Source organism: Eretmochelys imbricata, chromosome 7 (assembly GCF_965152235.1).
Source record: "Eretmochelys imbricata isolate rEreImb1 chromosome 7, rEreImb1.hap1, whole genome shotgun sequence".
Classification (NCBI taxonomy): Eukaryota; Metazoa; Chordata; order Testudines; family Cheloniidae; genus Eretmochelys; species Eretmochelys imbricata.
In genome coordinates, this window is record NC_135578.1 from 45027000 (window position 1) to 45052366 (window position 25367).

Sequence of the window (25367 nt, forward strand, 5' to 3'; positions counted from 1 at the left end):
CTAAAGCTCCGTGGAAACCATTAGATTACACTGCAGGACTCCAACCATGAGATGTTATGGTATAAAACCACTGGGAAAGCCCTTCAAAACAAGTGCTCCCACCCCTGCCACGATCCCACGACTTGGTAGGGTCCTGTGTTCTGACCGATTTAGCTTCAAGACAGTTTATCTTCATCCCTGCACAGCTTGGTAAGACGGCACTAACCAGGATCGCTCCTGAAATCTGAGCATGGCAGCTCAGGGCCCTTTGGTAGCGACGGACGCACCAAAAGTTGCTGCAGCCAGCCACCACCAAGCATTTGCTGCCTGAAGTGTGTAAATGCCCAGAACTGCTCCTCAGTCACAGCACAAACTGATGGGGTGGTCGGTAAGCTCGGTATCCTCATCCATGCTTGTGGTATGTAACTGGTTGGCTCCATCCTCCCCGATCTCAGCGTGATCCAAAGCAGGGGCAGGTGTCGTTCACGCATTGATAGCGTTAGCGACGTCTGTGAACACAAGGCGGCTGGGTCTCTGGACGGTTCCCTGGCTTATCAGGAGGATCTGCAAAAATGAAGCAATGAGAGATAAGACAAGGCAAGGATCTGCAGAGATATATGCAAACCCACATGTCTGTTCATAAACTTACACACTGTGTCTTACCTACATTCACAGGCCTGCGCAGCACATTTCATTAGGATGTGCACCCAGGGAATTTTTTTAAAAGGCAAACATTTATTGAATTACTCAGTCATAAAGGACATTATTTTTATTCATCAAACAAACTAAATAAACTAAAACTTAACTTAATGTTTTTAAATTAACAACTAAACTTTACTTAAAATATGAGGCACAAAATACCAAAGTTTTGCTGTAGTGATAACCAGGCGTATACAAAGATAGTAAATTTTCATGATCTTTATCTTTAACCAGATAATGAGCTAACCCAAACCGACCAAAACAGATTAAGGTTTCTTCATCTTCCTGTCCTAGAGAGTGAGACTTCGCTCACCAGGTGTTATGGACTTAAATTCCTCAATCACATCGTTATAATTAACTGACGAAACCAATTCTTGTTCAATGTACAAAATCATGAGTGAGTCGAGGCGCTGTTGGGACACTGTACTTCTTAGATTGTTTTTTACATGTGCTAGTTTCGAAAAGGCTCTTTCACATGAACAGCTTGTCTGCTCCTTTTCTTATCTTAACAATGAACCGATCCATATTTTAAAATTAAAAGGGGGTGTCATACGATTGAATTAAAACGTAAAGCCACAGGCTTGTTAGGCTATTTCAGCAGAGTACACGTGACAAAGCTTACAAACACTGTAGACACTGCGCTGGGCATGCCTGACGCAGCCGTTCATATAGGTCAGGGGTCTGCAACCTTTTAGAAGTGGTGTGCCGAGTCTCCATTTATTCACTTTAAGGTTTTGCGTGCCAATAATACATTTTAGCGTTTTTTAGAAGGTCTCTCTCTGTAAGTCTATATATTACCTAACTAAACTATTGTTGTATGTAAACAACGTTTTCAAAATGTTTAAGAAGCTTAATTTAAAATTAAATTAAAATGCTGATCTTACGCCGCTGGCCCGCTCAGCCCATTGCCGGCCTGGGGTTCCGTTCACCTAGGCCGGCAGCCAGAACCCCAGACTGGCAGTGGGCTGAGCGGGGCTGGTGACCGGGACCCCAGACTGGCAGTGAGCTGAGCAGCTCAGCCCACTGCCGCTTAGCCCCCTGTCGGTCTGGGGTTCCGTCTGCTGGCTCCTGCCAGCCAGGGTGCCGGCTGCCAGTCCCACTCAGCCCACTGCTGGTCTGGAGTCCCGGCCCCGTCTGCATAGAGTAGGTACCTACCTTCTCCCTGGTTCTAGCCCATTCTCTTCCTCTCTCTGCACTGAGATGAGGGTGGGAGTGTGCTGAGAATAGGGCTGGGGGTGAAGGAGCAGGCTGGGGGTTGGGGTGCAGGGTCTGGCCAGGAGCTAGAATGAGGGATGGGGCTCAGGGTTGGGGCAGGAGGTTTGGGTGTGGAGCGCTTACCTGGGCAGCTCCCACTTGGTACGAGGGGTGCAGGTGGGAATGTGTGTGTGTGTGCAGGAGCTCCCGTTTAGTGCTCAGGGTGGGAGTGGGGGTGCAAGAGTCAGGGCATGGGGAGGCTGGGTATGTGTGGGGGGTGCAGGAGTCAGGGCAGGGGGTGTGTGAGGAGGGTGCAGGAGTCAGGGCAGGGGGGGCTAGGGGTGTGTGAGGGAGTGCAGGGGTCAGGGCAGAGGGCTGGGGGTCATGGGGGTGCTCCCAGCCCCCTGCCCTGAGCGGTTCACAGCAGTGGGCTGGAGGGGATATCCCCTGACTCCACCCCCTGCCCCAAGGTCCCCGGAGCAGAGAGCGAACTGTGGCTCTGCTTTTCCCTCTCCCCCTCCCTCCCTAGGGCCGTCCGCTGATCTGCGGCAGGGAGGGAGAGGGGGAGGAGCAGGAACCCAGCAGGCCGGGGGAAGAGGCGGGGGAGGGGGAAGCTTGCCTGCCGTGCAAGGAGAGGGCGGGGGGCGGAAAAGAGCGGGCCGGGCCGGGCCGGATTTTTGGTGGCACGCTGCTGTCTGCCCGTGTCCGGCTCGCCTACCATAGGTTGCCGACCCCTCATAGAGATCAAAGAATTTTCTAGACTAGTGGTCGGAGGGGAGGGGAGGGCCAATGGTAATGCGGCGCCGCAGCCGTGGGGACGCACGCTGGAGCGACTGTGGGCTTTCCATGCCGAGCGCATCATGCGGTTACATTAAAAGGCAAAGCCGTCTTCTTCTTTTTTTGTATGGAGACATTAGGGCAGGAGCGGGCAAACTTTTTGGCCCGAGGGCCACATCGAGGTTCAAAAATTGTATGAAGGGCCAGGTAGGAAAGGCTGTGCCTCCCCAAACAGCCTGGCCCCTCCCCGCCTCCGACCCCCGCCCCCGCACTTCCTGCCCCCCTCGGAATCCCCGACCCATCCTGCTCCCTGACCGCCCCCCGCAACCACCACCCCGGGACCCCCCTGTCTCCTGACTGCCCCGACCCCTATCCACGCCCCCGCCTCCTGACAGACCCCCGGAACTCCCACGCTCCAACCCCCGTTCCCCGTCCCCTGACCGCCAGAGCCTCTGCCCCAGCCAGCCCCTGATTGTCCCCAGGACTCCCGGCCCCCTTACCGTACTGCTTAGCCCCACCTCTCCCCGGCGCCTCAGCGCGCCGCGTCCGGGAGCGGCCCTGGACAGCGCTGCAGCGGCGGGACCTACGCTCGCAGCCCCGCCCCTCACCACACGGCTCCGAGCGGCGGGAGCTCAGGCCCCGCTGCAGCCGCGCTGTCCAGGCCCGCTCCCGGATGCAGCGCGCTGAGGCGCCGGCGGAAGATGGAGAGCCTCCCTGGCCGGGAGCTCGGGGTGGGCCGGGCAGGACGAGCTTACCCAGCCCTGCATTAGGGTGTGCCTGGGTACACCCTGTACGCACGCCTATGCCTACATTCATCACCAGGATTAGTCTGATTAGAAAACACTGGGCTTAACAAATATGTGACCCAAATATATATTAGGCCAGATATTGAAGTCAATGGAGGCAAGCCAATTTACACCATCAGACAATGGGGATCATTAGATGTAGTTTATCCAGGCTGCATGGATAAACAACATGTAACACTTTCTTTCTCCCTGCATCATTTGGATGGCTTATCTCTTTATCAATATTTGTATGTACAAGGCAGTCACTTCCAAACTGTTGCAGCCCTATGGCTCTTGCACCATGGAACCTATGAAACCTGCCACATGCTATACAGTGGCTCCATTTTGGATGTTCTCTCTTACTCTTTCGAACCTTTACAATTGCCATTTATCATCAGAGGCAGCTGTGAGGCAGCAGGCCCCAGGCGGATCTGAGGAGTCCAGCAGCACAGTCCTGTCCTAATCAGTTGCCTTTGGCATTGCTACTGTGCCATTGTTTCCCTCCCTCACCCACTTCATTACCTGAATGAGCTCTTCCTTATGCATCCTGTATTTCTTCCTAGTCGCATTTTAGTCAGAATCCCTACTTTATATATTATTCCTCTACTTTTCAAAAATCAACATGTTAAACACACAACCCTCTGCCACCAACAATCCCTCCAAAACATACACACAAGCAGTGATACAAGGGGTAAGTGATCCCAGAAGAACCGGTCACCTAAAATGCAGTAACCCAACTCCCTGCTCTATCCTGTCTAGTAGAGTTGGGTTTGAAGAAACAGCCCACATTTTGGGGCAGGCAACTGGAATCTAAATCCAGATTTGGGTCCAAATTTGGCCACTGGCCTTTATTCTGACAATGGAACTATCAAAACCCCTTATCCAAAAGCCCTGTGAATTTCAGGGCAGTCAGCCTGCAGATCAAAGTTTTGTAGTTTGTGCCCATGTCAAGCGCAGCAGTGTGTATTCTCAGGGACGCTTTGTTAGTTCTCAAAAAGAAAAGGAGTACTTGTGGCACCTTAGAGACTAATCAGTTTATCTGAGCATAAGCTTTCGTGAGCTATAGCTCACTTCATCGGATGCATACTGTTAGTTCTGGAAGCAGAATTTTAAGATGGTGACTTTGTGAAGGAGAAGATACAGAAGCAAAAGCTGCCATTATTTACTTGCTACCTCAGGTGTCTCTACCTGCCCACATGACAGTTTGCTACTACATTTTTACATGTGTGCTTAGGCATAGGGGAGGTTCCTTTGGGGAAAAAGGCTTTACAGTTACAACTTCTACGTATTTTTCCTCTCCCACGCTCACCTCCATTAATCTGCTGCCAATTAGTTAACTATATAAAATGAAGTATGTGTGTGAAAACAAGAGCACTTTCCACCCCTAAGGAAAAGCTCCATAGGAAATGGAAAGGAATATGTGGGCTGGTTGGTACAGCTGAAAAGAAATCTAAGGAAGGGGAGCTGTTTACTCTACAGAGGGGCTGCACCCTCACATCACTTGCTCCAAGACGTACCTGTTCCAGCTATCCCTGATGCCTCTGCATTTCATAAGAACTTTTTCCCCCCACAATGAAAACAAAGAAGATTGTGAAACTGGCTGAGAGTGGTAAGTAGCTCCTTTCCCTGCTCCTCCCACAACCTGGTGCCCTGGGCAAATTGGCACAGAGCTAACATGTTGGCTGAGATACTGCAAAGACTATACCAATAGCAATTGAAAACCACTAGTGGAGAGCCTCTTCTCAAATCACTCTAGTGTAGCAAATCGGCAGCATTGTGGGACTTTGCAGTTGTCATTATGGTGCATGCCGTGGCCATTCAGAGGTCTGCAGCAGCTGTCAAACCTAGAGCCTGGGCGCTTCTGCTGCAAAAGCCCGTCCCACTTGAGCTAAAGCAGAAACTTGCCTCCCGGTCTTTCTTCTAAAGCCTTGTATGCAGTAGCACTCAAGTAACCTGCTTAGCCAAGTCCATGCATGCTTCACCATCACTCCTCTACTTGGAAATGCAATGTGTGCTAACTGCAATGATTGGAAACTCAGAGGAGGCTGCACCCCTACCCTCCACAGCAAGGCCCTTGCTGAGACACACTTCTCCACAGCTGCCTTATGGGCCAGCCAGAGGGTTAGATTCCTTCATGCAGATGAGAAATTGGTTACTCCCTTTGATGGGGCTTAACCCCCACCAGCTGCAAAGCAAGAGACAGAACTGCAACTAGGCATGCTCTGCACCTGGAGGGGAGACTTACTAATTGCCTCCTGACCAGAGGAGGCAGAGCTGGTCTGTGGAGCTCAGTTTGGGAGAGATTGCTGAGGTGGCAGATACTGGTGGAGAGATGCTCTGGGACAGGGTTTAATAGGCAGGAAACAATGGTGAAAGAACTCTAGGCTAGAGGGGCAGGTTAGGTTCCTACAAGGGAACCTCTGAGGCAGAGGAAAATAAGGGAACTACACTGAAGCCTGAGGGGGCAGAAGCGCTATTAGTGTGAAGATTGATTTGGACTTTTATTTAGATGGTTAGTTTGTGCTCCTGCGGAGGGGGTTTAGACTCTATCTGGTTTGGCTAGATGACCAACCTGCAGAACCACAGAGAGAGAGTCAGGGGAAGATGTGGCCTGAGATAGGCCATTGCAGCCCCAGGGAGAGCCCAGAAGGAGGAATGCTAGAGACCAGGACCCCATGCAATGCTATCACTAGAGAGGAAGGGGTGCTCATGAGGTGAAGATGCCCTTCTCCATGGCCTGTGCAAGGGCTGCACACTTGGCCATGCGTGTGCTGGGCTCTGTTTGTCAGCTCCCACTACCAGCACGTACCGGCTCCAACTCCATTTGATGCTCTGCTAGGCCCTTGCAGCATGTTGAGAGATTAGCTATAGGAAACCTATCCCCTAATTGCTGAAACCCTCCCTTTCCCCTCTTCTAGTTTGCCAAATTTTGCATTTTCCCTCCCACCATCTCTCTGTAATGACAACCCTGTGACCTTCCCCTTTCCCTGTTCCCTTCCAAGCTGCTCTGGCCTTCTACCCCAGCCTGTACCACGTGGTTAATGAAGACCCCAGAGGCTCTGTGTGGCTTATGCCACACACGGCGTTCATTACAAGACTAACTCCAATGCATTTGCCAGGCTCAGTAATAACAGGCCTGCATGTCTCTGAGTGGGCTGGGTAGAAAGAAGGGTGATGTGACTGTGGAAGGCAACTACTACCTTGCTCTGGGTGGCCTGGGAAGATGCAGCATCTCTCCCATGCTCCAGCAGCTCTTGTTCCAGCTCGTCCTGTTCTTCTGTGGGGTCGAAATTGTACATGGGCATGAGCTGGTGCCGCAGCTTCTCTAACCTGCCAAAGGAAAGAAGAGCAAAGTGCAGCATCGAAACCTGTGGCTGAGGAAAGAGGGAGAGTGAAATAGACTGGTTAGTCTTCCCTCCCCACTCTGTTGCTGGGCAGCTGCTGAAACTTGTGTATGGATCTGTGTGTAGGGGTATATTTTATATTTTAGGGTGCTTCTTGCTGTTAAGAGAGGATTTGGCTGTAACTCACTAAGTGTCATGTCCCCGTCCAGGGGCAAGGATAAGATCCAACTGCTGCTACCAGCTAACCAGGTTGTTTTGTTAGACAAAGTGGAAGAGGCCGGTACTGAATGTGCATGGTTCAGTTACTCCCGGTAACCTGTGGCTGCACAGCAGGGGCTCATGTGGGGATTTAAACTGACCTAGAATCTCAGGATAAGCTTTATGTGGCAGGGGGAAGCACGTACCACGCTGGCTCAGTGTGCTGTACACCCCCCCCCCCCCGCCTCCCAACCACAGTGGCTAGTCCACATGTTGGATAAAAACCTCCTACTGCTGGCAGAATTACATCTTCAGCTCAAGTGGTAGAGGCCTGTGTCTGGTTCTGAGTTCAGTCTCTGCCAACAACCTGGGAAGGAGGAAGGCGGGATTGGTACGTAAAATCTAAAAGGAGCTCTTGAGGGAGCTGATGGACACACAAACACTTTGTAGTTCTGTGTGGCTTACCTGTTCTCACACTAACAATGTAGCCTGACCCCACAAAGAGTCTCCCTTCATGCTGGCCTAGACAAAGCAGTGATGAGAGGGACTGCTGACCCCATCACACAGGCATACTTGTGTGTAGCTGTCAAAGCCCCGGCATATGCTGTGGGTGTCACTTTGTGGGGAGGCAGGGATTCCTGAACTGTTCACCACCACAAATATCCCTTTTGGCCCAGGCTCAGATGACGTTCTCCACATGACCCTTGCCTGCTTCTGGCTGGGTTGTGCCCACTAAACCATCAGTATGTCTACAGGCTAAATGTTTCAGCACTGCCATTAGCTGCTTCTGTTTCTCTCAAGTCCCTGCTTTGGGAACCAGCTTGTAAGTTTTCTGGCTAGTAGCAATGTATCCTGCAGGCTGTGTGTAGCCTAGCATTGCCCACTGCAGTCACTAAGTGAGGCACCGTCCATGGCACAGAAATTCACCAATGTCTGTGTCCATTTGGAAATAGCAGGAGAACCAAGGAGAGATGTCTTTCCCTGCTTGCCATCCTTCTCCTGATTTTCAGCAGCAAGCTTAATGGGTGGGTGAGGGGGAGACCACTAAATCTTAAGCTAGGAAACTTAGTGTCTTGCAAAACTGGATCCAGGGGAAATGTGGAGTCCATCATTCCGCCCAGCAGCACTGCCATAAACAGAGGAAAGCAGGGGGAAAGGTAGGCCCACAGCCCTTGCCAAGCTAAGCCGAAGCTTTGGAGAACTGGGGTCTGGCACATGTAGCCTTGCCAGGCAAACTTCATTACATAAGGCAGCTGGAGCAGAGGAGCCCTGCCTGTAAGCGTAGCATTTGAGATGGGCTAAAATGTGACAGACTCCACCGCTGATAGGACATGCCTGTTATATGGATAACTGCTTCTTTATACAAACACAGAACCTTCTCCCTCTCTTTATCCCTCCCTATGTGAGATAAGTTAGGTGTTGTGTAGGAAACCTACCACACATTCAGAGGACTTTTGGCTTCCCTAATGGCAAGGAGCTGGCTTTGAAAAGGAAATCTACAACGGGGGGGAGAAAGGGAGGGAACTCTGCATTCCCATCTGACTCCCTTCCCCTGGCCTCTCTGTCTGCTAGAGATTACCTGGTCTTTGCCTTAGCTTTGATGCATTAAGATTCCCCAAAAGCAGACTGCACTTACCTCTTCCTCTTCCTGATATAGAGAACCTAGAGGAGAAAGAGAAACACCATTAAAATAGTTCCAGTGAGGAGAGGAGCAGGAGATTGTGCCTATCTTTAAAAAGGGGAACAAGGAGGACCTGGGGAATTACAGACCAGTCCTGGAAAAATACTGGATCAAATTACTAAACAATCAATTTGTAAGCACATAGAGGATAATAGGGTTACAAGGAATAGCCAACATGGATTTGTCAAGAACAAACTACACCAAGCCAAACTAATTTCCTTCTTTTAACAGGGTTACTGGCCGAGCGGATGGGTGAAATAGTAGATGTGGTATATTTCAATTTAGTAAGGCTTTTGACACACTCCCAGGTGATAGTCTCATAAGCAGACTAGGGAATTTGGGTCTAGATGAAATTACTCTCAGGTGGGTTTACAACAGGTTGAAAGACTATACTCAGAGGAGTTATGGTTTGCTATCAAGCTGGGAAGGAGTACCTCGAGGGGCCTGCAGGGGTCTGTCCTGGGGCTGGTACTAAGCAGTATTTTCATTAATGACTTGGATAATGGAGTAGAGAGTGTGCTTATACAACCTGCAGGTGATACCAAGCTGAGAGGGGTTGCAAGCACTTTAGAGGACAGAATTAGAATTCAAAACAACCTTAACAAATTAGAGGATTGGTCTGAATTGAACAAGATGAACTTCCGTAAAGACAAGTGCAAAGTACTTCACTTAGGAAGAAAAAAAATCAAATTCACAGCTACAAAATGGAGAATACCTGGCTAGGTGTTAACACTGCTGAAAAGGATCTGGGGGCTATCGTGGATCACAAATGGAATGAGTCAGCAATGAGAAGTAGTTGCAAAAAAGCTATCATCCTGTGGTGTATTAACAGGAGTGTTGTATGTAAAACATGGGAGGTAACTGTCTCGCTCTATTAAGCATTGGTGAGGCCTTCGCTGGAGTATTGGGTCCAGTTCTGGGTGCCACACTTTAAGAAAAGATGTGGACAAACTGGAGAGAGTCCAGCCAAGAGCAACAAAAATAATGAAAGGTTTAGAAAACCTGACCAGTGAGGAAAGTTTAAAAAAACTACAAAAAACTGCGCATGTTTAGTCATGAGAAAAGAAAACTGGGGAGGACCTGATAAGTCTTCAAATATGTTAAGGATTGTTATAAAGAGGATGGTGATCAACTATTCTCCATGTTAACTGAAGGTGGGACAAGAAGTAATGGGCTTAATCTGCAGCAAGAGAGATTGGTTAGATATTAGGAAAAACTTTCTAACTATAACAGGTGTTAAGTTCTGGAATAGGTTTCCGAGGGAGGTTGTGGAATCCCCATCACTAGAGGTTTTAAAGAGAAGGTTGGAACAACACCTGACAGGGATGGTCTAGGTCAGGGGTTCTCAACCAGGGGTACATGTACCCATGGGGGAACGCAGAGGTCTTCTGGGGGTACGTCAACTCACCTAGATATCTGCCTAGTTTTACAAAAGCCTACGTAAAAAGCACCAGTGAAATCAGTAGAAGCAAAAAGTTCATACAGTGACTTGTTTATACTGTTCTATATACTATACACTGAAATTTAGTGTAATATTTATATTCCAATTGATTTATTTTATAATTATATGGTAAAAATGAGAAAGTAGCAATTTTTCAGCAGTAAGGTGCTGTGACAATTTTGTATTTTTATATCTGATTTTGTAAGCAAGTAGTTTTTGAGGTGAAATTAGGGATACAAAAAACAAATCAGACTCCTGAAAGGGAAGGGGTACAGTAGTCTGGAAAGGTTGAGAGCCACTGGTCTAGGTTGACTTGCTTTTGTCTTTGAAAACTTTATCGAAAGTCTGCAAGAAAATTCTGCAGCAGCAAGTTCCACAAATTAACTTGTTGCAGTTTGTAAGGGAAGCTGACCCTAGGAACTGATTTTTGTTGTTAACACCCATCATCTTCTGAAAGGTAAACTAGCTTATTCTACTAGAGAAGGACCCCAGCCCTTTGCGCTGCCTTCTTTATGAGCAACACGCATTTAGGACTAAGTGAGAAGAAAGGTTTAGAAAGCCACTACCTATAGTGGAGATGGAAGGGCTGGCTCTGTGGAGCAGCTCGGGGAATTTGTTCAATATCCCGCGGGAAGAGTGTGACGGACTCCACACCACACATCATTAGACATGCCAGTTGTTATTTGGATAACAGCTTCTTTGTACAATCACAGAACCTTCCTTTTTTCTTTAACTCTCCATATGGGAGATGGGTTAGGTGTTATGTAGGAAACCTACCACACATTCAGAAGTCTTTTTACTTCCAAATTGCCAAGGGATCTACTCAGGAGCTGGCTTTGAAAGGAAACATGACAATGGGGGAAGAAGGGGAGGGGAGATCATTCCCCTCTTAATATTTCACTGCTTAACAGTGCATCACCTCATGTAATCTAAAGTGCTGACCTACTTCTGCTGTGTCCGTATCACAGGAAGCTAGACAGCCCCCCCCCCCCCCAACTCCACCTCAGTCAAGGGAGACAGAACTTTCTGCAGGGGCAGAGACTGTGGAATGAACTTCCCCAGGAACTAAGAGCCATCACAAACCTCACTATCTGCTCCAAGTGCAAGGCACATTTCTCTGACCTTGTCTCTTCTAACACACTTTTAGTAATAGGTATATTTTTATTAAAAAAAGACACCCTACCAGACCAAGACTTTCCACTGCACATGCATGTTCCTCTGGGGGGAGGATGAGAGCATAAACAACAGATGGATAGTCATATGGCTTAATGCACTACTAGAAGGTGTTTAGATGCCACAGTGATAAGCACGGTATAAAAACCTACATAGGACAGAGTAGAGTAGCTCACGAAAGCTCATGCTCAAATAAATTGGTTAGTCTCTAAGGTGCCACAAGTACTCCTTTTCTTTTTGCGAATACAGACTAACACGGCTGTTACTCTGTAACCCAGATTTACAACTCAGAGCAGAATCTGCCCCATTTTCTTTTAAATAAACTCAAAGTTATTTTAAAAAATGCTCATACCACATATGGGAACTGGTTCCTGGCATCCTCAAAACTACTGGGCACCCTGCCTGGACTGAAGTCCTGGGAGATCCCAGAAGCACTGATCATTGTGCTGCGATTTGGGTTCCTACTGGGAGCCTACACACACCTCCCAGACTTGGCTCTTTCTGAGCACTGGATAAAGACAGTTAAAGACAATCTCCGACACTTTCGGTGCCCAAAACTTTTGTATGGTTCTCCGGTGTGGTGGCTCTTTCTTGGTTCAATCAAGTTACTGGGACTAAAACTCGTGTTGATAAATCACACCCACCCTCCCTACTTTAGAAAGAAAAGTATTTAGAATGCTGGATGGAGTGGGTCTCTCTTACCATTGCTACAGCCAATCCAATCATAGTAATGATTCCAAATGAGAGAAGCATTGTGCTCAGGCTGGGCCCACTGCTGACCACATCTGGGATTTTGGTGCTGTTAAAGCTGGTGGTTTCAGGGCTTACGGTAGCAGTTTCTGGTAGAGCCCTGTCCATGGTTGACCCTGGGTCTGGCACAGAGGTGGTAGTGGTGCTGCGGTACAAATCGTGTACAGAGGGCATGCTATAACTCATCCTGGACAAGAGCCCCACGTCCTCTCTTACTGAACTGTCTCCACCCACTCGGGACTCTTCGATTTCTGCTACAAAGTCATAGGGTCTCTCCTTATGTCAAGGGCGCTCCTGTGAGCACTGTTGTGCAACATCGTCCTTGTTGGCCCTTCTTTGAGGGAATCCTGTTGCTTCTCCCTGTGTTTGAGAGAGACAAGCAGAAGCTTTATGAGTCACAGATGCACAAGGTGACAGTCCTAAAGATACATGACCAACATTTTCTGAAATGGCAACTGATTCTGAGTATGAGATAGATTAGATATAATTGTGGGGGATAGGGGAGGCTTAGAGAGTATTTTTGGGTGCTCAACCTGAGATGGAAAGTGGCTGACTTTTCAGAGATGCTGAGTGCCTCCAACTCCAGTTGAGGTTAGTGGGATCTGTGGGTGATCAGCACCTCTAAAAATCAGACTACTGATTTACGTGCCTAATTTCAGACACCCAGATTTGCATAGGTGCTGACTTTTGTTTTTGCTGGTGGGTACTTTTGAGGAGGTGTATGTGACTGCCAGTTTTGGGGGGGAGGCTATTTTCAGCATATTCAATACTTATTTCATATTCTAGTTATTGAATGCATCTATATTGGTATCTTTACTATTTTAATAACGATTAAATGGCTATGAACTACATAATTACATTTTCATAAATTAAAGTATATTAAAATAATTGCAATCACCTACAAGCTGTCTTCACTAACCTCCAGGAGTGAAAATAGGGCACTACCCTCCAGTACACAGTACCAGCAAGAGATTTTTAGCGGGTACAGGATACCAGAAAGACTTGGAACTAGCTCCCCCCTCTGCTTAAAGGAGCAGAACGTGGCTAGGGAGGGCATTCAATCTTTAAATGGCATTAACAGCACAATACATATGCTAACAAACTTAAGCAAAGGCTTTGTTTAAGTTTGTTGGTTGGTCAGGAGTCCTCAAGAGGGGAGGGGTGGGAGGGACGGAAGGTGTTTAAACAGTGTTTTTTATTTTGTTTTCCCCATTGGTCTGAATTATCCATGACATCCATATTACATCACATAAAGTCCAAATCATTAGAGGAATTCCTCTGCTTGCACTGACCAGAGGATGTGTGGATACTGATGTCAGCCCAATTCTGCAGCCTTACAGGAATCAGGTGTTGTCCCCAGTGTACACAGAATTCTTCTTTGCAGCCAAACTAGTCTAACATGCATTTTGTTAACTAGAAGTGGAACAGCAAAACAGTGAAAACAAATGCCTCATTTTTCAGCTTTGTGGGTGAGAGAACTATAAGTGAAGATTATAATGGCAGACACTGACCGCCTTAAACCAGCTACCTCAGGAATCTGCCAAGAATTTTGCTGAAAATATGTTCCTCATCTTAGCAACAGAGCTAAGACTTATCACACATATGCCCACCTTTATTTGAATGAAATTCCTTCTGATCTGACAGCTCAGGCATTGTCAGTTTCATCCAGAACAATTTACAAACTTGGAACTTAATCCTGTAACCCTTAATCATTTGATCAATCCCACTGAACACAATGGGACTATTTGCATGACTATTGACCACTTTTGTGGAATGGTAAGAGTTTTAGGAGTCTGCTCCTATAAAGGAAGTTGAATCCCCGATTGAAATGCCATATTTGGATACAATACCATAAAGCAGTTTAGTATACAGTTCTACTTAAAATTTATCTTTTAATAAGTCATACATATGCTGAAAGAGCTCCTCACCCAACTCCCATATTCCATACAAACAGACTGAAATACTACATATTTGGGGGGAAAGTGAGTAGTTAAGCATGTTGATGATTGTATATACAAAGTGGAGTGTCAGAGGGGATGGGGAGAGCGTGGGGGTCCCAGACTGAGGGCGGGGAGGAGTCACATGGAGGGTCATGTGGGGAGGTCACATGCCCCCCTGTGTCTCTCCCATGAGTGTAGTACCAGCAAGAAATTATTTCTACTTGCACCACTGCTAACCTCCCAGTTTAAAGACATTATGTCTCACTGTAGCTTTCAAGATGAAACTGCCAGCAATCTTATTTACATCTAGTTCCCTGGTATTGCCTTGATGCACATTAAGGCCAGCTACATTATTCAGTTGACTGTCCCATTGATGACTGGAGATGATTTTTAAATCTTCTCAAGCTGGAGAATGAGTTCAGGGTAATCCAGGCACAGTGAAAAAGATTCTTATAAATTTGTAGTACTCTGGAAACATAGTGCTTCTAGAGTACTGCAAATGACTCCAAGCTCTCTTTCTTGATGGGTAACAGCTAATTTAGGCACCATCATTTTGTGTGTAGTTGGGATTATATTTTGCCATGTGCATTACTTTGCATTTAACATTGAATTTCATCTGCCATGTTGTTGCCAAATCACCCAGTTTTGAGAGATCCCTTCCTAACTCTTAAGTCCAAAGCAGACTGCAATCTTGAGTAATTTTGTATCACATTCCACACTCAAGATTTGGCTCCTGGGTGCTGAGCACTCACTATTTTTTTCCATGGGTGCTTCAGCCCCAGAGCACCCACAGAGTCAGCGCCTATGCAGGTTTGACAAGTTTAGTTTTAATATCTCTATGCTTAGTTCCCCATCTGTATGGCAGGGCACTGATATTTACCGAAAGGCTTTGGATGTCTGGATAAAAAGGACAAGGAATTATTAGGATGTACATTATTACTATGGCTGGACCTATCACCCAAGAGAAGTATATTCAATATCAACCACCATCTCTAACAAGTGGTATTTGGTCATTGCAGCCTCATGGGATGTGGGTTTTCAGAGTGAGACCTTGAGGTTTCCTCCTTTCCTCCAGGTTTCCACCCTGTAGGTGGATGGCCCTCAGCCTCCTATGTAGTCCTCTGTGGCACAGCCTGACTCCCACAGGCCCCTTGCCGCTCTGGTTATCATCTTTCCACAGAGAGAGAGAGAGAGAGAGAGAGAGGCCATCCATTGAGCAGACTTCCATCCTACCCCTCCTCCTACTCCTCTATTCCAGGACTGCCATGTTGTCTGCTCTTTCATCCACTACTCTCAGGAATGTTCATTGCATCTTGTTGAGAAAATTCACCTTGACATCTTTCCCCATTATGTGTGGGGCAGGAGAGGGACTGCCCTGGGGTTACTATTTGCTCACTATCTGTCCTTAGGTACAGTATAACAGGATCTCACTTAGAAGGTGGTGGCTGGCTCCACAGCGTCTCCCAGACCAATCAATTATCCAACTTTTGTGAGCCTTTGCAGAGTGGGGTTTGGGCAGATGCCATCCCAAGTCCATTTCAAGGACTAGAGGAGACAACTGAATTCTGCAGAGTTGCCTGTCACAGCAAGGTGCTGGGGTCTGAGCAGAGAGGGTTTCAGGGATTTAGCTTCATGGACAGTCACTTCCCCCAGCACTGGGAAGTGTCCCTTCAGACTTTTCCAATGAGCCAAGCCTTCCCAGCCTGAACCATTTTGGGGCCTTGAGAGATTCTCTTGAGCAGAGGCTGGGACATGTCTCTTCTGGAGGAGAGACTGTTACTCAACATTGCATTTCTATCAGGATTATCCATGACTGCTGAATTTCAAACCTGTCCCTGAAGACAAGTCTGCCTGCTGTATGAGAGCGTGTCACAAGGGCAATGGGACCAGCCCTGCCTATGTCATAATTAGCTACCTCCCCGCTGAAGAAGAGAGGATTAACTGGGGTCAAATGACAATCTTATGAATACAAGGGCTTCTAAGGGCAGAGAATGCAGTTTAGAGGAGGAACCATAGGGAAAAGGTTGGGTGCCCATGGAAGGGCCTGAAGTAGGGGCTAGAAGAAGCAAGGGAGTCAGGGCTTCATTGCAGAGAGATTTAAAAAGAGCCCAGAAGGGACTGGGAACTGAGCCCAGAGGACAGACTGGAGAGGAGTCCAAGAGGAGCAGAAGAACTTTTTGTTTGTACAGACTCTTGTTACCCAGGTTAAGTTTTGGCTAGTGACTTGGATGGAGGGCTAAGCCACATCACTAACTCCACCCTATGTGGGGAAGGCTGAGGGGACCTTCAGAGGAGGAAATTGAGGCATGGAACATCTGCAGAGCTCTCCTTTCACTCTTGGTTTCATTCAGTCTTGGGTGGGATTTGACATACTAGAATAAGGGGAATGGGTGGGGGAAATTCATTGCCTGCCTGTATTAACCCCAATGTCCTGGCCAAATTCCAGCTCCATCACTTCTATATAAAATAGCCTGAACCCCCTGCATTTCCAATTAAAGTTACTCTTCACCCCCTCTTCTAAAAATATCTTTTTACAGTACTGCTGTTACAGGATGGCCGCCAAATTCCACCCCAGAAGTAGCTGCATGTCCTTGCTGGGTGATGCATATTCACACAGCAATATGCTTTCATTGTTTAGGGCCAGGCTGATGCTACTGCTTCTCACATCAGCTTTCAGTCCCAGTGGCCTGCTCTGGATTCATCCCCTTCCCACTTACTTTCAGTGTAACAAGCTGGTGCATGCTCCCTCCTCCCTAACCGCCTGAACAAAACCGTGACATCAGCACTTACTTAATTCCTCCCAGATGAGGAATCGAGTCCCCTTCTGGTTCCAGTCGTCCGTCTCAGACTGGAAGAGTAGCCCAGGCCAAGCCTCCCGAGCCGGCAGGCAGGGGGAGTACCCACAGCCCACACAGAAACAGTAGCCGCTGGCCTTGTCCCCGGAGAGCTGCTGTCTGTCTGTCTAACCTCGTCGTCTCATACCACAACTGGGACAAGAGCAGAAGTGCAAAACGTTGGGTGATGTGTGTGTGAGTGCGTGCACGCTAGGGGATAGGAACAAATTGCCCTCTCATACAGAAAGCTGCTTCCAATGGACAGCAGAGAGCGACCTTAGCAGATGGATAATTCTTGGTTTGGTGGAGACAGGGCTGACGAGCCGCCTTGGGCAGTGGAACTCAGATTGCTTGTACCGGAGATAGAGGACCCGCGGCTGCTGTTAGTGCGCTGCTTGCCATTGTATTTTCCAAGATGCCAGGAGCTGCCCACCCCTCCTCCCCTTTCTCTGATCTCCTGCTTTGATCTCCTTTTTGCCGGGGATTGGCAGGGAGAGGACGGGGTTCTGGCTCAGGGTTGGCCAGCCTGTTTGTCACTCATGAGCTTTTGCTGCTGCAGGGAGATTGAGGTTAAACAGTGGGAAACTGGGATTTGTAGCACCATGCACTCTCAGCCTGGAAGGATGCCACATGCCATTGCCCCCACAGAATTGGCGGGGGCGCGGGGGCTGGGAGATTTTAGCTCCTGTATAACCTTTAGGATTGTGTTTCGCTTTGCAGTGCTGCCATCGGGCTTGGTTATACGGAATTCCAGCCTTGCCCAAGTCTTCCCAGGGGAAATCCACCAAGAGGGCATTTGTCCCCACCCATAACCACTGTGCCTTTTACCCAGTGCAATTGCCTCAGGTCCCTGTCAGTGATGGTCATGACACTTGGTACTTTGCTCTCTTGTCTTGCCAGGGTGCTGGAACAATTTTTATAGTGGGGGTGTTGAAATCAGAAACCACATATTTTGTTATTACTCCATCAAGCGAGGGGGTGCTATCCCTAGTTCCAGCACCCCTGCGTCTTGCATCTTGTATCTGAGGATCTCAAAGCGGGCGCTCTCTCTCTGTATATATATATTAACTGAAGTATAACTTTAACTGGCGCCTCCAATCCAATCTTGTAGTTTCAGCCTCTGTCTGTGGGAAAAAGAAAAGGAGTACTTGTGGCACCTTAGAGACTAACAAATTTATTTGAGCATAAGCTTTCCTGAGCTACAGCTCACTCACGAAAGCTTATGCTCAAATAAATTTGTTAGTCTCTAAGGTGCCACAAGTACTCCTTTTCTTTTCTTTTTTTTTTTTTTTTTTTGGCTAATACAGACTAACAGGGCTGCTACTCTGAAACCTTTCTGTGGGAAGGAATTTGGAAGATAGAGGCAGTGGAAATCAAGCTCCTTTACACTGGGGTCACTCAGGATCAGCTTTATGACATTTCACCAGCAGAAAATCAACCTGCTCTAAGTGGAAGCAGCATCGGCATCAGATGCACACTGCTCACCTGTCTATTTAGAAAACATCCCCGGACATCGGCAATACCAGGAGGGAGAAGCTGGAGTGTCTTTGAAAAGCGAAGTCAGGAAAGTAACTGAAATACTTCTCAGTAAATACAATCCAGTCATACAGTCCCTCAGTAAATACAATTCATCCTAAATTCTCAATTACTGAGGGACAATCTAAACTTATTACTATATTTGCTTTCCACAAGCTAACCTTTAGTATAACCTTTTATGAGTGATGTACCTGAATATCTGGATGCTAATATCTAAACTTTTTTGTTAAATTTATTAACCTGAATTTGGGATGTTGCAGATTGTGTACTATATATATTTTATGACTTTTAAACCTAACTTTGTACTTTTGGAACAATTCAAGCATTACACCCAGATGTATAGTCACTCTTTCCTTAACCTGTGTATTTGATAATTTTAACATTAGCTTTAACAAAACAATTTAAATATTTTATTGGATTAACTTCTGCTGGTGAGAGAGAGAAACTTTCCAGGTTCCTGAGACGAGACCCTTGTGTTAGTGGCTGAAACCAGTCCCCTGAATTATTGTTTATTGTTTACACTGTGGCTGCCCCTAGAGGTTTCATGGGGGGCTGAGGATTGGAATTGTGCACAGGTGTAACAACCAAAAATCAGTCCTTGCCCCCAAAGGTCTTCCAGTCTAAGTAGAACAGATTCTGGTGCATTAGATCCCATGTCTGGATCACGAGGCATTGGGTCCAGTCTTCAAAGGTGACTGCCTGAGTCTTCCAACGAAGGGCACTGTTGATTGCATAATGAGGTTTAATGAAACTGGGGAATATCTGGTCTGAACTCCTGAAAATTACCCCAGCCGGGACGTGGCAGTCACTACAGTGCAAGTGGCACTGTTCGGGGACGCTCCCTTGTCACCCACCTCTGCACTGGGACCTTTTTTCCAGGGCGCAAGGGTGGGGAAGCAGCCCCCTCCCCGGTTTCCTCCCAGCTGCGTGGCAGGGCTGTTGGAGCGGCTGCTGCTGCCCTGAGCTCTCCCTCTTCTCCCCGAAGCAGCCGCTCTCCCTGGAGTCCTGCTGGCGGGGGAACAGTGCAGCGGAGGGAACCCGTGCACGGAGGCCGCGGTTGCACGCTGGATTGCGCTGCCTGCAGCCCCACCAGGAAGTGCTCGGAGTGCTCGTCGATAGAACGTGCTGCTGCTGCGCGCGCTGCAGGCTCCGGCTTTTCCCGGGGAGTCCCTGACTCAAACCCGCCGGCGGGCTCGGGGCCGGACAGGGGAAAAGGCAGCTGGGGCTGCCAGGAGGTCTGGGTCGCTGGTATGTTGTAAATAACCCGGTGGATTTGCTGTCCCAGCACCTAGGCTCCGAAACAGGAGGGAAACCCCAAATAACTCCCCTCCTCCCTCTGGCTGGTTGTTTCTGGGGTTGGTTTTTATTTTATTTTTTTGCGTTTCCCTCAGCACAGCAGGATAAAATCCGCGGAGTCCGTCTGGCTCTTTTTGCTTCTAGTCAGTTCCCCTCTGGTCTGTTGCCGCGCTGGGAATGCAAATGCTGCAGGGAGGGGGGATGTGGCAGTGTGTGTCGTTAAAAGCCACTGTTCCCACTAGTCTAGTTTAAAAACAAACCAAGGCGCGAACATTTCCCCTAGTAAAATTAGTAAAACTTCCGGCGAACGGGGAGGTTACAAAACCCAATATTTTGGACAGAGGTGGGTTGACTCGGTCCCTTTAATTCTCACCTGATTGGCTCTCTCCCGTGTTCTTCCTCATAGGAAAACCTTTGCCGTTCTGTTCCAGACCATATTGCAGCTGGGAAAGGTTATTTTGTTTTTCACAATGGCTCTCTATGCACTGGGGACAGGCATCTCGCAGGGTTGTTAAGCAGCACCCCATCAGCCTCCCAAAAAGAAAATGTGGGGGTAAGGAGAAGCCATAGCAACTGCAGGGAGCAGGGACTGAAAAGGGAGAGCATCCCCTCACAGAGCAAAACTGGGGAAAGTTTTGGCTTGTGTTTTCCATTAAATCACAGCTCCAAAGTGCGGTGTTGAACAACTGTTTCATAGAGTTCTGGCTCCCTTTCTCTTTTCCCTCCTGGACTTCCTGTTTATTTCTCTTCCTTCCATGCATGGATGCAGCTGTTCTTCTCTCCCCAAGATGCCCAGGGCTTCCCTCTAGCAGATTTTCCTGTCCTGACCTGGGCTTTCTCCACATTAGCATGTTTCTCTCCCCCTCATTCCTACCCTTCATGAGCCAATCTACCTTCCATCCCCTCTTCCCAACCTGTCTGTCCTCTCTCCTTTCCCATGCCCAACCTCTTTGCATGGAGACTGGAGCCCAGCTCCTGCTCACTCTCCAATGCAGCTGATGAGTGTTTTGGAGGGTGACTGGCAGTGAATTTGCAAGGCTCTCACTCTTTCACTCCAAGAGTGGGTGAATGTCATGAGCTCACATTAAGATGGAGAATTTGGGACAGACTGGAAATAGAACCAGGGTGGCAGGATACAGAGATGGTGAATTGGGGAGAATAGAACCAAGGCAGCAGGACACACCGTCCAATGCAGCCACCTCAGGTGCATTGTGGGACAAAAGGTCCCAGGCCAAGAAGTGGTGGCTGTTTAGCCATAGCTGTGTACTGGCTTCTCCCAGACCAAATGTGGTGACTGGCCCATCCTTAGAGGGACAGGCCTGCAAAGCTGAGCAGCGTTGCTATGATATGGACTCCAGAGGCAGCACTCTCTAGGTGAGAGACTAATATGCCCCCAGTTAGATTTCATGAGTCATTGTGTTTGTGGAATTATTTTACACTTTGCAAGCAGGTTTTGGTACTGAGGAGAGGTGCCGAAGCCTGGAGTCTGTTTATCCACAGCACAAGCAACAGCATGCCATGGTCCCTACAGGCTGCTCCAGCAACGTACTTCAACCCTGCAAGGACCACCTATAGGAGTGACAGGGGAGTCTGGATTCTGCATCTATTCGCTGCCTTTTCTGTAATGCCAGCAAGAGGATGGGGAGCACGTCGAGCCAGTTATGGCAGTGGTTTGGTGTGTGGACAGGGCAGGGGGCTGAGACTATGGACTCATTTCACATAGGAGTCACCCTTTGCACTGTAACTCTCAGTTGCTACTGTCCAAGGCGAAATGGAGCTGGTGACAGGCGAAAAGCCCCGTTCCCCATTCCCAGTGTCCTGCCTCTACTAGTTCCCTGCTGTTTAATCTCAACCCTTTAAACATAGATGCGTTTTGTGATAGCATGAATGATTGTTTGTGTTTTCCTGTGGACAGTGAAAACTGTCTGGCTGGGAGTGAGGAAAGCACCCTGCTCTCTGGTGGATGGATTCCCTTTGACTCACTAGCCCATAAGCTACATGTGCTCTCTCTCTCTCTCTCAGCAGAGGAATGATGCCCTGAGCTGGTGCCTTGATGTGAGGAGATGCCCACAGGATGCCTTTCTCAACGCCTGTGGGCATGAGAAGACTCCCGCAGTGGCCGAGTGTCTGGTGGGCGTTTAGCAGCTGTGATGTGGGAGTGTCAGGTGGTGAGGAGACCATGTCCCCGGCCTGCTGAGGCTTGAGATTGACTAGGTCTGGTGAAGGTGGCCTGGGAAGGAAGGACACACGTGGCATCTTGGAAACTAGAAGTGGCATCTGACGAGATGAGGCTCCTCACCAGCCCATTGCGCCGGATGCTGTTGGGCCTCCTGAATCTCTATGAAGGAAAGGGAGGGAGTCCTGCCAAATGCTGTGTCCTAAACCCTCACCGCCTGCTTCGGAAGCAGAATTTCAGTGCTAAAATGACAGCCACTGAGCTGGTCAGCTACTGGCGAGGTGTGTTTGAGGCAAACGGGATCCCTGAAGCACAGGAATCCAGCGAATATATTGTTTCCTACGTCCTGGGAGCAAAGACAGTTAAGTGGTGCAGAAAGGATTATGGTTGTGTAGTCACAGCACTCCTGATTCATCAGCGGACTTGGTGATCTTGACTAGATTGTTGAATCTCTCTGTGCCTCTGTTTCCGTAGCTATGAAATTGGGAGACTGACACTTCCCTGTCTCATACGGGGATTGGGGTGAGGCTAAATTCATTAATGTTTGTAAAGCATTTTGCCTTCCTCTAATGATTTCTATACAGGGGTCTGCCAGAGTTAGCACTGGTTATAGCATGGGAAACAGGCACCCAGATTGTGCCCGGACCTATGGCTATGTGGCCTTGAATTTGGCCCACTCTCCTGAACCCCAGAACTTAGCAGGTAAATGCAGAGGAACTGTTTGAGTAAGTCACTTCTAAGTCTCTATGTAGATTCTGCTATTGATTTGGGATCTCAAAAAGTCTGGGGTGTTATTTATTGGTGAATGTTCCAATACCCTTTAAAGGTGCTGTTCAGGGACAGGAGAAGGAGGTGAGCAAGCTGCACAGTTGGGCAGGTATTAAAGCTATTTCCTCTTCAGTTTCACAGCTTGGGTGCTGGCAGCCTCTCCACCCCGCTCACATTGGAGCAGCAGCAGCAGATCCAGAAGCTGAGTACGAAGCGGCTACAAAGGTAGGAACGTCCCCTTTTAAAACCATCCCACCATCTTTTCCTTCCCGTGGGAAGGAAGTAGCATGGAGGAAACAAACAGAGCGAGGAGGGTTGTGTCATATTCAATGGGCTAGAGCAGACGCTAGCGCTGTGTTGTCGCTGAATGACCAGGGAGTGGCGGTAATAGGAGTCTGCCATTGGAGCAAGGAGGCTGCATCGGGTGGAACTTTACAAAAGAGGCCAGGCCCAGCTGGATGTTGGCTCTGGGTCCATTAGAGAAACTATCAGTAGTGCCTCGTGCTTCCACTCCCCTGTCAGTTTCCACTGGCTCTTCTCTTCACTCTCCTCTTCTTGGCTCCCTGACCTCAACTGTTGTGCAGTGTTGCTGTGCAGTGTTAAATAGCTGTCACGTTCCACCCCAGAGATGGCAGATCCAGCCTCTGGGGAATTTTCCTGATGCTGGGGTCTCTCTGGCTGTTGTAGAGTTGGCAAAACCCAGTATTCCCCTCCCTCCCCCCCAGGATCTCTCAGTACAGGGGTGAATTTGGCCAATGTCTGCAAGTCACCTGGAATTGGAGATGGTGTGGCAGTCTGTGAGGAGAGGAAATGCTTAGGGACTTGGATCATTGAGAAAACTGAGACCTCCAGAAGGCATCTGGAGTGAGCCTAGAGGAGATATGGAAAAAAACCTAACCCTTTGGATACTGCAGACATACATCCTCCCAATTATCCATGTGGCTGGTGGTTGTGGAACATGCTTGTGTCCTGCAGTGAGGGTTAGCAATGCGATGCATGACAGAGGAGTCTGTTGGGGATTCTAGAAGAGGCATCATGTGTCAGTAGTGGATGCTGGGCTTCATGTATTATCCCCTCACTGCCCATGTGTTCATGGGTCATCTTATTAGACCCCTTCAGTTCCACATCCAAGGATCTTTAACAGTGCTAGGCATTGCCCTCCATCCCCTGAAGTGAAGTTGCTGGCAATGACAGTGCCCATGGCTTGGAGGTTGATAAGAAGGTGATTGAGGGCTTGTCTGTAACAGGGGAGTCTAGTCCTAATGTGATGTGTAACCCACCCCCTCCTGTTGCAGGATGCCTGTGCAGTACGTCCTTGGTGAGTGGGATTTCTGGGAACTGACCCTCAAGATGAGACCCCCAGTCTTCATTCCTCGGCCTGAGACGGAGGTAAGACCTTGGAAAGGAGGTGTTTAAGCTGCTCTTCCATGCACTGCGTTGCTACAGATGTGCTCTGTACTTTATGAGAGTCTAATAGGTGATGAGCTGCCCAGACTGACCATCTCACTCTTCCTTCGGGGTCGGGTGCGGGAGGAGGCAAAAAAGGAGATATGAGACTATTGTAGGTGAACTTTGCTTCCTGGCCCATGCTGTTGGGGGAGAGGTTGTGTTTCTCCCAGTCCCACACTAGGGCAGGTTTTGTTAGCGATTCTATTTCACCTAGGCCAGTCACAAGGAAACCCCAAGTGGAAGTAGTTGGAGCGTTTTCCTTTTTTTCTGCTATGTAATGGCTTTCTCCATACCCTAAGGACATTGTTAATGGAGCCTAATGGCTTGGTACTTTGATACCAGAATAAGAAGCCTGCAGCTATTCAGAGTTTATGTTAACAAAATCAGCCTGTGGTTGGAGGTAGCAGTCACTCTTCTTGAAATCTCAGGATATTGGTAGTGGGTATTTGTGTCTTTGGTGGTTCAGATTGAGCCTGAGTTAGTAGGGGATGGAAGCTGGTCCCTTTGGGTAGCTTCTGCAGGACAGGCACTGAAGAAACAGGACTCAGATCACTGACTCATTCCCTAGGCCACCAAACCGGTCATTTCTGGCATGGGCTGGATTTGAACCAGTGTCCTAGACATGGTGGGGTCCATATCTCATCACCGACCCCTTGAGTCACCATGTTTTCCTCATCTGCCCGGACTGATGAGAAAGTAAGGAAACTGGATGGCTAAGAGGATTGGCCATGGAGCTTTTCACCTCTAGCTCTCTGGCTCAGATCTGCTCCCTGCTGGTTAGTAAATAAGTACTTTTACCATTTGACTACAGCTTGGTGGCCATTACGAACTAAATTGGTGCGTCACTGCTCAGTTCCTCCTAGGCAGGTGCCCACGTCACAAAAATGACCGATACAATTAGCCCCCTTGCTGACAGTCTTAGAGGTGCCAAAGGCAGTGAGTCATGGAGACTGAAATACCTCACCCATATAGGACTGATCTGCTACCTCAGGGGTGAGCCATGTTGAGGCGGGGAGAGAGACTGTGTGGAAAGCACCTAGATATACTGTACTTGATCTGTAGATAAAGAGAAGACCTCCAGTCCCAGGGTTTTTCATCCTGCTTCTTTCATTAACCAAAAATAAAATATTTGGGAAAAAAACATTTCTATTATTTGGTTAGGCAAGAGAATTGGGTCCCGATCCAGCTCTTCCTGAAGTCAATGGCAAAGCTCCCATTGATTTTAATGGGAGGACGAGCAGGCCCTCGGTGAAGAATCCCATTACCCTTGCTTGTACAGTGACAGTATGAATGTTCAGCGCTGGAGTCCCATTCAGGACTGTGACATCAGCGCAACCTCATTAGTTT

General features: G+C 48.3%; 2 protein-coding genes across 7 annotated transcripts in view; one reads left to right on the forward strand and one right to left on the reverse strand.

Annotated features, from left to right (window-relative positions):
• Positions 1-2: 2 nt before the first annotated feature.
• Positions 3-12207, reverse strand: C7H3orf18 (chromosome 7 C3orf18 homolog). Its single transcript, XM_077822385.1, has 4 exons — positions 11974-12207; positions 8613-8638; positions 6635-6764; positions 3-543 (listed from the first exon to the last, which is right to left on the reverse strand). Exons 1-4 carry the CDS (start codon positions 12205-12207, stop codon positions 463-465), a joined length of 471 nt encoding a protein of 156 aa, XP_077678511.1. The 3' UTR covers positions 3-462.
• Positions 12208-19448: 7241 nt separating this feature from the next.
• HEMK1 (HemK methyltransferase 1, mitochondrial release factors N(5)-glutamine) overlaps positions 19449-25367 on the forward strand; it is a 97938-nt gene continuing 92019 nt past the window's right edge. For 2 of the 6 annotated variants that reach the window (XM_077822349.1, XM_077822345.1), the window contains exons 1-4: positions 19449-19579; positions 21650-22164; positions 22705-22796; positions 23867-23960. In XM_077822349.1, the coding sequence (XP_077678475.1) occupies positions 21913-22164; positions 22705-22796; positions 23867-23960 (438 nt within the window). In that variant the 5' untranslated portion in view covers positions 19449-19579; positions 21650-21912. Of the gene's footprint in view, positions 19687-20033; positions 20181-21649; positions 22165-22191; positions 22326-22704; positions 22797-23866; positions 23961-25367 lie in introns of those variants that run through there. The other 4 variants (XM_077822346.1, XM_077822348.1, XM_077822347.1 and 1 more) reach the window with 4 other exon arrangements.

What these genes read in the sequence shown, in the direction of transcription:
- C7H3orf18 (XM_077822385.1), bottom strand. Translation starts at nt 12,207, where the DNA reads ATGAGTTATAGCATGCCCTCTGTACACGATTTGTACCGCAGCACCACT. An exon ending in TTGGATTGGCTGTAGCAATG is followed by an intron (nt 8,639 to 11,973) that starts GTAAGAGAGACC and finishes TTTCTCCTCTAG; the next exon opens with GTTCTCTATATCAGGAAGAG. An exon ending in CCCAGGCCACCCAGAGCAAG is followed by an intron (nt 544 to 6,634) that starts GTAGTAGTTGCC and finishes TCATTTTTGCAG; the next exon opens with ATCCTCCTGATAAGCCAGGG.